The sequence below is a fragment of the Schistocerca piceifrons genome, chromosome X, assembly GCF_021461385.2.
Source record: "Schistocerca piceifrons isolate TAMUIC-IGC-003096 chromosome X, iqSchPice1.1, whole genome shotgun sequence".
Lineage (NCBI taxonomy): Eukaryota > Metazoa > Arthropoda > Insecta > Orthoptera > Acrididae > Schistocerca > Schistocerca piceifrons.
Window position 1 is genome coordinate 439,162,293 of NC_060149.1, and position 15,141 is coordinate 439,177,433.

Genomic DNA, 15,141 nt, shown 5'->3' on the forward strand with positions numbered 1-15,141 from the left:
CCATGTCAAATGCTTATCTATAACAATTCATAAAAAAATGTGCTTTTTATTTCTTTAGTTGTGTTAATTGACATTAATATACACATTCCACTTTTTTAGTTTTGAGCACTACATACACACATTGATTTTAAAATGATAGTTTTGTACTAGTACTAGTTTACACATTCAATAGTTAGTAGTACTTCCTTTCCCTTTGCTTTATAACATCATCTGCTGCAGTTATAAAATACACTCCTGGAAATGGAAAAAAGAACACATTGACACCGGTGTGTCAGACCCACTATACTTGCTCCGGACACTGCGAGAGGGCTGTACAAGCAATGATCACACGCACGGCACAGCGGACACACCAGGAACCGCGGTGTTGGCCGTCGAATGGCGCTAGCTGCGCAGCATTTGTGCACCGCCGCCGTCAGTGTCAGCCAGTTTGCCGTGGCATACGGAGCTCTATCGCAGTCTTTAACACTGGTAGCATGCCGCGACGGCGTGGACGTGAACCGTATGTGCAGTTGACGGACTTTGAGCGAGGGCGTATAGTGGGCATGCGGGAGGCCGGGTGGACGTACCGCCGAATTGCTCAACACGTGGGGCGTGAGGTCTCCACAGTACATCGATGTTGTCGCCAGTGGTCGGCGGAAGGTGCACGTGCCCGTCGACCTGGGACCGGACCGCAGCGACGCACGGATGCACGCCAAGACAGTAGGATCCTACGCAGTGCCGTAGGGGACCGCACCGCCACTTCCCAGCAAATTAGGGACACTGTTGCTCCTGGGGTATCGGCGAGGACCATTCGCAACCGTCTCCATGAAGCTGGGCTACGGTCCCGCACACCGTTAGGCCGTCTTCCGCTCACGCCCCAACATCGTGCAGCCCGCCTCCAGTGGTGTCGCGACAGGCGTGAATGGAGGGACGAATGGAGACGTGTCGTCTTCAGCGATGAGAGTCGCTTCTGCCTTGGTGCCAATGATGGTCGTATGCGTGTTTGGCGCCGTGCAGGTGAGCGCCACAATCAGGACTGCATATGACCGAGGCACACAGGGCCAACACCCGGCATCATGGTGTGGGGAGCGATCTCCTACACTGGCCATACACCACTGGTGTTCGTCGAGGGGACACTGAATAGTGCACGGTACATCCAAACCGTCATCGAACCCATCGTTCTACCATTCCTAGATCGGCAAGGGAACTTCCTGTTCCAACAGGACAATGCACGTCCGCATGTATCCCGTGCCACCCAACGTGCTCTAGAAGGTGTAAGTCAACTACCCTGGCCAGCAAGATCTCCGGATCTGTCCCCCATTGAGCATGTTTGGGACTGGATGAAACGTCGTCTCACGCGGTCTGCACGTCCAGCACGAACGCTGGTCCAACTGAGGTGCCAGGTGGAAATGGCATGGCAAGCCGTTCCACAGGACTACATCCAGCATCTCTACGATCGTCTCCATGGGAGAATAGCAGCCTGCATTGCTGCAAAAGGTGGATATACACTGTACTAGTGCCGACATTGTGCATGCTCTGTTGCCTGTGTCTATGTGCCTGTGGTTCTGTCAGTGTGATCATGTGATGTATCTGACCCCAGGAATGTGTCAATAAAGTTTCCCCTTCCTGGGACAATGAATTCACGGTGTTCTTATTTCAATTTCCAGGAGTGTATCTGTTAAAGGTGCTTGCTATTTCTATAAGATCTACATCACTAGTGCTATCTTCTGCCCTTTTTATTACTTTTTCCCTTTTCATTTATAAAGGAATGAAAGTCTTTTTGAGTAATTATCTCCTTTGTCTACTGCCATGTTAATGAATAACGTTTTTGTTTCTCTGCTGAAACTGCAGTCATCTGTCTTTTATTCTGTACAACGTATAATATGCATCAGCGTTTCTTCGCTTGGAGAGGTCTTAATACATTTTCAATTTATTTGTTGTGTGGTGTACCTCACCAGTTACCCATCTTCTTCTCTTTATGATACTAGTTTATTACCCTTTTGATAACAGGAAATAAGGGTCTGTAGAGAAAGCTATTATTATAGATTACCTGTTCCAATTTAAGACATACTACTTTTACAAAGCAAAAACTGTATAAAGACAAAAATTCATTCTTCCTTCAGGTATTATGCAACGGGAGTATCATTTCGCCAGCTCTCCTATTCCTTCAGGGTTGGCGAAACAGCAGTGGCAAATATTGTGAAGGAAGTCTCATGAGCTCTGTGGTTATATTTCCAACCATTACATATGCCACAATCAATAGAAGAGTATTTTGCCAGTACTGCAAAGGACTTTCTGGATAAATGGCAGTTTCGAAATTGCATTGATAGTATAGATGGGAAACACATCAGAATTAGCAGCCCCCCTAATTCGGGAAGTCAATATTTCAATTGTAAAAATTACTTTTCTATAGTTCTGCTGTCAGTAAGGGATGCCAAACATAGATTTGCTGTAATTGATGTTGGTGCATATGGAAGAGACAGTGGTGGGGGTGGAGTATTCAGTAATACAGTATTCCGTAGGAAAATTGAATCAAATGAAATAATTTTGCCTGGGGAATCATTCCTGCCAAATTCGAACATGAAAGTACCACACGTGTTTGTTGGAGATAGTGTTTCCACTGACATCATACTTAATGAGGCCATACCCAGGAAGAAATTTACCTGCTGAAAAGGCAGTCTTTAATGAAAGGCTTTCAAGAGCAGGGAGAGTTGTTGAATGCTCATTTGGAATTCTCTCCTCAAAATGGAGAATCTTGTTAAAACCAATAGAAACGGATGTGGACAATGCAATACCCATTGTGAAAGCAACAACTATTCTGCATATTATTATTATTATTATTATTATTATTATTGACAAAGAAGGTGTTGACCCCACATTTAACACAGTCACTGACTCAAGAGTGAGGTTAAATTCTTCACGTCGAGAGGCAACAAATACCAGAAATGAGTTTTGTAATTATTTTAATAGTGTACAAAATGGAAATTTGGAATAAACATTTAAATACATTTTTTCATTACTAACTAGTGCATAAATATATATCTTCACAAACATATTATCAATGAAGAAAACGGTTAGTGCTTTGAATTCATGAGAATGTTCACGTGCATCTTTGTATTATTTTCCACAGCGTCATTCTGTATGATGATTGAATGAGACTGTGAAACAGCTACTGACGATTTGGTTTCAAATCCAACAACATATAGCTATTTAGCTGTGAAACCTATAGTCAATCATTTATCTGACCATGATATTCAAATGTTATCAATAAAATTTACTGGCCAGTTAGGCACTGATCATACCAAAACTGTTCCATAAAAACGCGGGAGAGCTGCCAAATATCTGTAACGTCCTGCCACGATATTTCGGCGCAGAGTCTTCTGGCCATCTTCAGGTGAGTACCACTGTAGTAGTGCTACTACAGTAGTAGTACTACTACAGTGGTAGTACTACTACAGTGGTATTCACCTGAAGATGGCCAGAAGACTCTGCGCCGAAATATCGTGGCAGGACGTTACTGATATTTGGCAGTTCTCCCGTGTTTTTATGGAACAATCAGTACGCCGGGAAAGCTTTAAACACCACATACCAAAACTGTTATATCGCAGTACCATTAACAATGACTATCACCGTAGAGAGAAGTTATGTAAATAATGTAGCGGGGAAATTTATAAAGCATGTTAATGGTAACTTTAACTGCTTCTTAAATATATTCCAGGAACAACTCCAATCTCGTTTTTTAACAATAAAACAAGGGCAATACTGAACAGAAAGATAAACACTGGATAACTCCTGGCACTAAAGTATCTTGTGGGGAGAGAAAAGCTCAGTGTAATCCAGTGGCTATAAACACAGAGCCCAGAAATAAGAAATGGAATAAAGATCCTTGTATAGACAGTGCATGTAACAACAACAGTGTATATCTTGATTTGCTCCACATTCCTGAAGGTTCTCCTCCCTGATGTAATCTATGGAACATGATGAATGACAGAAAACCACCACCTGTTTGTCTCACTGCAGACCAACAAACCTACTACGTTTCAAACACTATCCAAAATGTGGCATATTCCCTGATCCTGTTACATAAAACAGCAATCCTCTAGTACAAATATCTGGCCTCAGTACAAAAACATTCATTGCTCATGAAATGTATAAACATTCATCCCAATATACTCATGTACAAATTCCCACAACCTTTTTGCCACATCACAACATGGTCTCCCTGCAGATCAGTTTACTTAACAGATTTAATCTATCCACAATGTACTGCACTACTTGAACCTAAGTTATATAAATCTTGATCTGTGTCTCGTTGTTTCAACAGCACATAACAAAATTCTGAGGATGCTTTCTAATAGGAGCTTGTACAAATCTATGAAAATTCAAACAAAAAGACCATTATGGTAAGTGGTATAAATTAATTACTCAATTTAAAAGCAGATACATGTCACTAATAAAAACTGTACTGGTAGTTACTATCCACAGCCTTGAATCACTTAAATCAGAATGGCAGGTACAAGATGTTGCTTCTCAGTACATCACTTATTTGCCCCATTACTTCTAGTTTTTATAGTGGTTCAATTTGCTTAAAATAAGGCACCAATGACAACAAAACTTTCTGTCCTCACATTTGGCTTGTGACTTCAAAATTTTGATCTTTTTCGCTTCCATTTCAAGTAGTTCTCTCTCAAAACTAGCAGATTGTCTTCTCTCTGCTGACCCTGTCAGTGACGGCTGAGGTGGTGATGTGGCAACCATAGAGTTAGGGTCTTCTGTACTGGGCAGGAACTCCTTAGTCAGAACACAATCAACGTGGCCATCAAAGACTTTACTTTCACCAAGATCAGTTTCTGGCACTTCAGTGTCACTGTCACCATTTGATGACAGTGATTGTTGACATTCAAGTGCCACATTTGTTCCAGGCTCTCTTGGTGTCATTATGTCCTTAAGAAACATCAACGCCTGGAAATAACACCACTTGCTACTCCATGCATTAGCTGCATCACCTGATGATGTTATTGGTTTCTTCTTCAGTTCTCTTCGGAAACCGTCTCTCAGGGATTTCCATTTGTTTTTGGCTTCGCCTTCTGAAACCAGATAATCAAATATGTAATAAGTTATCTTTGTGACTGTGGATTTATATTTTTCATTGTATTGTGTGTAAAACAATTACAGTATACCTGGAACCATTGGCCAAAATGAAAGGAAAATGTCATCAGTTTTCCACTTGAGCAAAAATGATAGAGAATAAGATGAAAGTGAAACTTGTTATTCTACAAATTATATACCACTTAATTTTTAAGACCACTGTAAAGTAGTCAGCTAATTCTTTGGCTTCTTAATTATATTAATACAGTACATAACCTGAGTCACCTAACAGAACAGTATTCAGGCCTTACACACACATAATAGCTTCAAAATTTATAATCAGAACAACACAAGCTGCCACACATTAGGCAAGTTACTGGATATTACTTGGATTTCAAAACATCCCTGCTGAACATACCATTCTAATATTAAGTAGCATAATTACAGTCTTCTTCACACTGTCGAAAAAATAAAATGATATTCAATAGTTAATGAACGGCAAATTACACCAGAATGTTCAGGGATATTTAAGAACAGACAACCTTCTATTCCAGTCCTTACATTGTATTTACAAAATACAGAAAAATAAAAGCAAACGTACGGCAGATGCCATGAAAAAAAGGAAAATCTTTCGAGTCAAGGATTTGTAAAGATGAAAAAAATCTGATATTCAGCGCAATGTCTACGTTTGCACACCTCATATACAGCAGACATATCGTTAAAAAAGTCAAAACTGAAGCGCATATTCAGGAAAGCTTTATTTTAATGATAAATAAATCCCTAAAGTCTATTTTTACTTCTATTGTGTAAATAAAATATAGAAAATTTAAGTGGTTCAAGTGCGTAATTTCTACCTTCATCACAGACGCCAATGTACATTACTAAGTATCATAATGGAAAACGCGTCTGAAACAGTAGTTCTAATCAAATATTTAAAAAATCTCATACATATTTAATCACTTTTTAACAACTGTAGAACGGAATCAGAAAAGAAAAGAAATAACTCCAATGAGATGAACTTGTAATTGATATACGATCATAAACAATGAAACCAACTTTTTTGGGTATCGTAATGACATAAATATGAATATTCGCACATGCAAAAGAAAAAAAATAAACCAACGCTTACTTGTTGAGCCCACTGAATTGGCCACAGCCGCCCATTCTTGGTCACATATGACTCTATTGTAGTAGCTTTTCTCTCTTATATCCCATAAACAGCGCCTCTTACTAACTTCTGCTATTAAAATTTCGGCGAAATCAGTCGACATGTTGTCTGCTGTCTCACAAAACCCTGTACAGTTTGAACTATGGCTACCGCTGTCGCACCCGCTACAAGCGACAAGATTCAAACACGTTTGAATTCAAACGTCGCCAGTTGCAGCGGGAGACAGGCAGCGACACCAATGTAGCTCATGTAGGACACTTCTATAACTATACCTGCGGTTGTATTTTGTCGCCTGAAGCTGTCGCGCGCTGTCGGTCGCTTCTGTCGCCCACATAGGACATGGCCTGGGGCTTCAAGCTGGCTACAGCTCCCACCGGCAGCAGATGCTGAATTAACAAGTGGTCGGCGCGTCGTGATTGCAACATTGGCTCAAGGACGTAGTGTCCGCTTCGTCCATACGATACCTAACCAAGATAGCTTACTTGAATATAAGCTAATGTCAACTTAAAAGAACAAGAAAACAATAGAGAAAATAATAGGAGACAGTACAATGTGTCCACGTCCACCATGTTAGTCGGAAAACGTGAATTATCAGTTAGTGGGCAGGAGTTAACTGTCTTTCGAAGCCAAGCGTAGTGTAAGAGGCGGCAGTACCATGACTTGAACAGGCACTACCCACTCCGTGGCCTGTCTTAACAAGGGAAGCAACAAGTGGTGACTCACTGATTTCCAAAAAAAATTCTCACAGTTTTAGTCAGTGAGGATAAAAACCGACACAATTTTGAAATTATGGCTAAACGCCCCATAGTATTTAAGGAAATCGATATACACGTTTATAGTGTTGTGTAAGTTGTAATGACTATGGCCAGGTGGTGAGAGGGCCCCGTCGAGAGCCAGTGATTGAATTGCCGTGATGAGGATATGCCGTCCCGGCTTAAAGTCCGCCACCCAAAACTAAGAAAAACTTTTGCTGCAAACCGCTCACTACTTCATTATCAATAGCTATATGACGTGGAAGAACTTCTAATAAAATTCAGTGTTTTACAGAACTTCATGCAGCAAAGCTTCACGTTTCAGATATTTTCACATGTTAGAGCGCTTACTGAATGCTTAACGTATGAGCTAATTGATGTTAATTTTCTTAAGTATTAGTTTTAGTATGTTACGTGAATTCAGGTTGTTATAACATATAACTATGAAATTAAGTGAATCTTAACTGCTAATGAAATAAAACTGCGATGTTCATTAATATTCATGTTTTGTTCCAAATGAAAAAAATAATATTATATATATTACTACGTAAAATTACTGATTTTTATCAGAATCGGTAAGTAGAACCCAAGCCCACAAACACGGAGCGTGACCCATTCACCACTGTGCCACACTTCAATTGTTTATAGTCTATGTACTAAGTAACACAAAAAGTTTCTATGTCGATGTTAACAAATATAGAGCCAAACTCAAAATATATGTCGAATTTTATTTTCGATTATGGACATCTCTGCGAAATTTCAGCGATATCCGTAACCCAAAATTAGCGGGCTCGCGTTGTCAATCAAGTAGCTCTAGATAATGATTATTCAAATGATACGCTACAAATGCCCAGGCGCCTCACACATGATGCATGTCGTGGGGAGTCTGCGAGGCGTTTCAAGCACCATAATTAGTAACAACTCACGCACTGTTACTCACAAGGCCAACCATGTAGGACACTTTAGAGTGTATGTGTGTGTGTGTGTGTGTGTGTGTGTGTGTGTGTGTCACCCTCCCCCTTCCCCCCCTTTTTTTTACGTCGACTGAGTTTCCTAGTTCTTGAAGCTTCATAAGAAATCTTTCTCAGAGTAGTTTGCTTCTATCTTAAAGTGTCTGCCAGTGCAGTTTTTGAAGCATCCCCGTGGCTCTCTCCCATGTGTCGAACAAACCTGTGACTATTAATGCTACAGTTCTTTGCATAGATTCCGTATGTCCTGTTAGTACTCATTTGGTGTAGGTCCCATAGAAACGACAATTCTTTAAATTTCTATGAAGACTCTAAAAAGAGTAAAGCAAGGAAAATGATTGTAAACTAAATTTTCTTTTAAAATCTTTCGTCGTTTCATTTAATTGTAAATTATGTTTTCCGAACACCGATTGTAGACTAATTTCTAAAAACTGGAACTCTCAGAAAGATTGAGGCAAATGTAACTAAGCTCGGAAGAAGTGCAGACCATTGAACCACCAGTAAGTACCTGAGACTCACACTGATGGGGTGTACTAGACCAGCAGTAGCCTGTATTACGTGAAAGGGTAATGTCCGATTACGCGAAGTTGAACTATTGAAGAACCGTCGAAGTGAATCCATGAAAGCAGTTGCCAGTATGCCACACTGGGGGTCATAATGGACAATTGATCTCAACAAAGCTTCAAGCATTAGATTTCTCATAACTTGAACATTTCAGCTGTTACGAGACACTCTGCTGCGACGTGACACGTATGTGGAACACGTGGGTAAAATAGGGTCGTACATCGATCCTTAACCACGTAGTTCACTACACGGTATGACAACCACGTTGCCAGCTTGCCCGTACTGAACTGTGTAGCTTCGTTCAGTGGTGGCTCGACACTGAAGCATTGGAATGAATGTGAACCTGTATGTACCAAAGCTCCGACACTGACTCCTACTGTCTACAACGGTGGCACGCGTGTTATCTTCTGACCTTCCTTTGTCTAGAAACCACAAACGCTTCGTGCTGCAACCAGAACGTCAACACCATCGATGATGTGCTTGGGGGCAAATGCAATGTTTTCGGACGACTCATGCTTCAACCTATTCTACGGAGACTATCGTATACTTGTTAACGCTACAATGGTGACCACAAAAGTCGAAGTGAATCCATGAAAGCAGTTGCCAGTATGCCACACTGGGGGTCATAATGGACAATTGATCTCAACAAAGCTTCAAGCATTAGATTTCTCATAACTTGAACATTTCAGCTGTTACGAGACACTCTGCTGCGACGTGACACGTATGTGGAACACGTGGGTAAAATAGGGTCGTACATCGATCCTTAACCACGTAGTTCACTACACGGTATGACAACCACGTTGCCAGCTTGCCCGTACTGAACTGTGTAGCTTCGTTCAGTGGTGGCTCGACACTGAAGCATTGGAATGAATGTGAACCTGTATGTATCAAGCTCCGACACTGACTCCTACTGTCTACAACGGTGGCACGCGTGTTATCTTCTGACCTTCCTTTGTCTAGAAACCACAAACGCTTCGTGTTGCAACCAGAACGTCAACACCATCGATGATGTGCTTGGGGGCAAATGCAATGTTTTCGGACGACTCATGCTTCAACCTATTCTACGGAGACTATCGTATACTTGTTAACGCTACAATGGTGACCACAAAAGAACTGCTTACACTGGTGAGCGGCTTCTGGAAAAAACTCAAGTGTAATAGTTTCCTGCGCTGTGGAATTCAACATGCAACCTCGGCTCCTACTAGTTGACGGCAGTAAGGACATCAACCACTATGTCACGAGGATCTTAAAACCAGCAAAACTGCGTCTCCTTGAAGCAACTCTGCATGTCACATTTCAGCAGGACAATGCTCAGATACAACCGGTGTGGGAAGTAAAAGTGTTCTTCGAAGACCGACAGGTACCGCCGCTTCAGTGGCCAATACGTTCTCCTAACGTTACTGTCTGATACCTCTGCTTTCGAATCGGCGTAGCGTTACTTTTGTTAGATAGCTGGTTTATTTGTGACCCTCCATCCATGTTAAATATGTGGTGATACTAAAATGTACATTTCCTTAATATTAATTATTTGTGTATTGCCATATAGGTAATCCGTGCTACACGCTTCATTTCAGGCACATATGTTCATCTTGCGGGGCGGTCAACGACGTGGTGAAAACTTGAAAACACAGTTTTCATTTTATTTAAAGTCTATGTACAAGTGTATTCAGGCACTGTTTTCTATTCCCTTGGTTAGTAGAAGTGGCTGTTTTCAGTTGCTCCTTCCTCAACATAAATATTACATTAAAATATCATGGCAACAATGTAAATGTAATAACTTCACAAACAAAAATTTATTAGTAACATAATAATTAAAATAATGATCAGATATGTGCAGATAGTCCATGACTAATAAACTTAGATTGAAGTTTCGGCTTTCCAATCATCTAAAGTATGTAGAGGCTTTTTCATTATTTCAGAGGAAGTACATACCAAGTCTTCAACATGGTGTCTGTTATTTTCTATTTACAAACACAGTTGCGCATGAATAACAGAGAGCCATCCAAAATAAGAAATGTGATAGACGAATAATAAAATGTAAATAATGCTTACTTCCATTTTCTTATATATGGTACTCTTTGTACAGTTTCTTACGAAAGTTAATTCAAATTTTCAGTCGCTGGATGATATGACCAATGATGCAGTGCCCCAGAACATCCGACTGAATAAGGACCTAGATATTGATGATCCAACAAGTAAGTGATAAATTATGAAATCATTTAAATATTAAGAAGAAAGTATCTTTCAGCTTCGTCTAATTTCTGTTAAATCCCACGAAATGTATTTGACATTTCACAATGAAAATTGAGTTTAAAGAATAAGGTTACAGTTCGTGTTGTCACAAATCATGTGCTTTCCTTTAGTATAATATGTTATATGAGGATCCACGTGTATATTTTTGTCAACCTTTCAGTAATATATGGCTGCTTTCTAGTGGTCCACATTATCGATTTTTCTATACATATGGCCGGCCGGATGGGCCGAGAGGTTCCAGGCGCTACAGTGTGGAACCGCGCGACCGCTACGGTCGCAGGTTCGAATCCTGCCGTGGGCATGGATGTGTGTGATGTCCTTAGGTTAGTTAGGTTTAAGTAGTTTTAAGTTCTACGGGACTGATGACCTCAGAAGTTAAGTCCCATAGTGCTCAGAGCCATTTGAACCATTTTGTATACTTATGTGTGTCTTTCATGTCCGTATTCTTACCGACCCCTCAATTGCTCCATTTAGGCAACACCAGTGAAATCTTTGGTATGACTATGAACATCAACCAAATGGAGAGATGACACGGTAGAGGAAAGGTATAAATTGGGACTGAAAGCAAAAATGCTGAAACAAAACTTAATATCAGAATTGCAGTAATTGGCTCGCTCTATAAAAATATGAGCTATGTTTGCAAATACATAGTTGGGCATAGTGACAATCCGCGCAAGGTCTGTAGCTTGTTTGTCACTATAATTTTTCCTTTCTTGTTTTCCATCTAAAACGTCATATCACTGACAGAACGAGTGTGCCGTCAGGTAGTACCTAACACCTACTTAGCAAAAAGAGCTCGGTTGGCCAGTCTGCCTGAGAAGTAGTCTCAGAATCAAGAGAACAGAGGGAATCTTTGAGGGTGTCCCCTTCATATATTCACAAATCATTGGAGGATATTGTGGATCCTTAGAAAGTGTTAAACGATTTTGTATTGGATCACTTTTAGTTGAAACTGCTACGTCACACCATGTATCTAAGCTTCTTGGATGTACGGCCTTAGGTGATTACCCCGTTGTGGCTGAGTTGTATACCTTCCTTAAATTCTGCGATGGCGTGATTATCTACTCCGATATAATGGAGATGGACCCTGAGGAGATACGTGAAGAATGGAAAAACTTGGGTGTAACAGAAATGCTGAACTGTATGAGGAGTCAATGACACACTGGGAAAATACTGCAACATTTCTTCTAACCTTCAACTCTCCGGAATTACCTGAAACTATTCTTGCAGTCTACATCCGTCTTAAGGTTCGACTGTTTGTTCCCAACGCAATGCCATACTTCAAATGTATAAGATTTCCACATACCACAATAGCATATAACGAGAGGGCTACATGTGGAAATTGTGGAGGCACATCTTACGAATCTGATGGTTCTCGTACGCGTCCTCCGAAATTTATATACTGCTCTGGGGATCGTCCAGTATGGAGGAGGGAGTGCGGGATTTATAACAAGGAAAGGAAAATTCTGGAGTTACGCATACACTATGGTGAAACAAAAAAAGTTTTTAAAGCTACGCAACCTCAGGAGTTTACTACTTCTTTTGCATCGGACCTTAAGAAGCCAGTTGCCAAGTGTGATGCCTCCACACAAACCCAGACCACAGATGAAGTCCGAGTAGCTGCACTTTTCAGTTTACCAGTTGCAGGAAAAGCTTCACTTAGACCTGGAAACCATTCAGAAGCCGTCAACGCATACCCCCGCGCACCATCAGATGTCTACTAAACCGTCCTCTCAACCCACGCAACCAACTCAAGCAAATGAGGAAAACCATCACGCAAAAAGTCGTTTGAAATAGAAGAAAGTGGCAGCAGTACTATTTTATCGGCGAGCACTCTCCCTTGCTGATTATGTTTTTATAGTCGACGATACTGATATCCACATGGAGGAATTGGAGAACTGTTCATCGTCTAATTTTCCCCCTGACCTCTCGGGTTAATAACCACACGCGTTATACACATTCCACTGCTAGTGCTGCCATCTGCGAGTGCTTATTGCCGTTCATCTGATTAATGTCACGGGACCGTGTATTGAGAACAGTTGCCAGGGTCTGGTGGGGAATGGAACCGACTATACTTTTGATCTGCTCTGCCTTTGACTATGGAAGTATCGTATACGGCAGCCATAGGTAACCTCTGGTGAACTGTGGGCCTGATCACGTACGTAATTAAGTTCGAAGAACGCCTAGTCACATGATGCAACAGCACCGCTCCTAGCGCATAAAATCAAAACTAGCGTCAGTAACGTAAATGTTTATGTGCTAAAGAACAGATATGAATGGCACCCCAATACGCCACGCCAGCAAATTAAGCCTCATATCACGCATTTTTGATATTTCATTGATTTTTATTTTCACGCATTTTCAGATGTTCGTATTCATTTATACGTCATTTAGACGTCATAAACAGCTGCCGTCAAAACTTCCGTTGCAAAGTTGCAACGACGTTAGTAAAGAAACAATGTTCACAACATGTAAATAAAAGCAAACATCTGGAGATGGGATGCCAGGCATCTTTAAATGTCATAGTGGACAAATAAATACCTATAAAAGCAGCTGGTTGCAGCTAATTTATTATAAAGAACCTGCAGTTTCAACAGTTGCAGTTTCTATTACGTTCACAACGGACAAGGGATATTTAGTAATGCTAATATGAGAACAGAAGGAAATACGGCATTGAGGTAGGTAATCTCAGTCGACAAGCAATTAGGAATACCTTTGGGATTTTTGGTCACAGGTAGGTCATTCCAGTGTTTGAAATTTAGTGTGTTAATATTCACAAACACTATTAGCAAGCGTTTTTATTTTTCATTATTTGTCCGAAAATATTTTTGATAACTAATCACATAGGCATGGGTTGTTTCTTTATCACTAAATAAATTAATCTATCATTTCTTTGTTCATTTTAAAAAGGTTAAAACTCTCGATCGCTTGAACTTAGCATTATATTCGTATACACAAGCTGCAAACCCTAGACGACCCGAGTGTCGGCTGAAATACCAAAAATGCGTCCTAGGGGGAGTACAACGCGAGCGCCTCCCTCTCGCCCAAGACTTTCTTCCGCGAACCGGCTTGAAACAAATCGCGGGCCGCCGGTTGCTCGTCCGTGGTATACGGCAACGTACCGAAATATACTGTATATAAACTTGAACGAACTCCATTATAGGGTGATCCGTCTTACTCTTGGAGCCATGAAATCAACTCCCACAAACGCATTGTTAGAGGAAGCTTCCGAAATGCCACTAAAGATATGAAGATATATTTTGTCAGATGCATTTCGCTTCAGTCGGTTTTCAATATCTGATTGTACTTCATAAAGGCAGCGACTAAATTTTGGGGGTTAACACAAGCACCCCACAGAAGCACCACGATCCGTACTCTTCTGCTAGTAAGAACTTACGAGCGAAATCTCTCCGTTTGATATCTTCTTTGATGCAGCCCCAGAGTCATACCTGCAACATGATTTCAGAACAGGGAAAGACATCAATTACGAACAAGAGCAATTTATTCAACACATCTTGTTGTGTAAAGGTGTCTGTACTTCAGGCTGAGAACGGCTTCTTCCTTTATGACATCTTTCTGCTGATTGACGCAGGACGGTTCATCGCACCTGTGAAATCATGAGCCAACATTGCAAATGTGGCAATTTTTTCTAAAATGCTGAGATTCCAGTGGAATGGTCATAACTTTTTCTTTGGTCATATTATAATGAATTGGAAATAGGCAACTGATTTGCGCTATACGCTGTATGCATACGTAACAGCATTGTTATTTGTAAAATAGCTGATTGTGCAAACTTGCATTAAATACAGTATCAATAACTGAATATTCAGTACTGGAAAGGGTTAGCTATGTCTACTGCAGCTATAATCTCTCTCAGAACTCTAAACAGATACCGTAACTCGTCTGTGTATTATGAACAGTATCTGTCAAATATTTTACTTGAAAACTTCAAAGTTGTACATTGAGGGTTGTGATAGGTATACTGCAAACATGGGAAGTAGTTTCCAAATGCCAGATATGTCACCTCATGCTTCAATATGAGGAAATATGCCAACCCCAAAATGCTAACTGATCTTTGTATTTAATTGGAAATAGGATTAAAATCGTGTTGAAGCCAAATATAATTCAAAGCATATGCAAAATTAATTTTTATAATCAAAAAATGATTTGAAATAACCTTTCATTTTAAGAAAAGAGTTCTTTTGCAAAGGTTATTTGTCGTTCAAACACGATTTCCTCATGAAAGCTAGTAATATCTAAAAAATGTGTCCTTGTTTCCTCTTTGTCAACATTTCTTTTAGCTCTTGCTCTAAAATTTGTATACTGCATTTCATCCACATATACTACTTCAGTTGATACTTTGTTGGAA

At 40.5% G+C, this 15,141-nt stretch overlaps 1 protein-coding gene across 2 annotated transcripts in view; it reads left to right on the top strand.

The window, feature by feature from the left end:
• LOC124721337 (glycine dehydrogenase (decarboxylating), mitochondrial) overlaps positions 1-15,141 on the top strand; it is a 308,726-nt gene that overhangs the window by 78,044 nt on the left and 215,541 nt on the right. For both annotated transcript variants that reach the window (XM_047246255.1, XM_047246254.1), the window contains exon 2: positions 10,636-10,714. In XM_047246255.1, coding sequence (XP_047102211.1) covers positions 10,648-10,714 — 67 coding nt within the window. In that variant the 5' untranslated portion in view covers positions 10,636-10,647. The remainder of the gene's footprint in view (positions 1-10,635; positions 10,715-15,141) is intronic.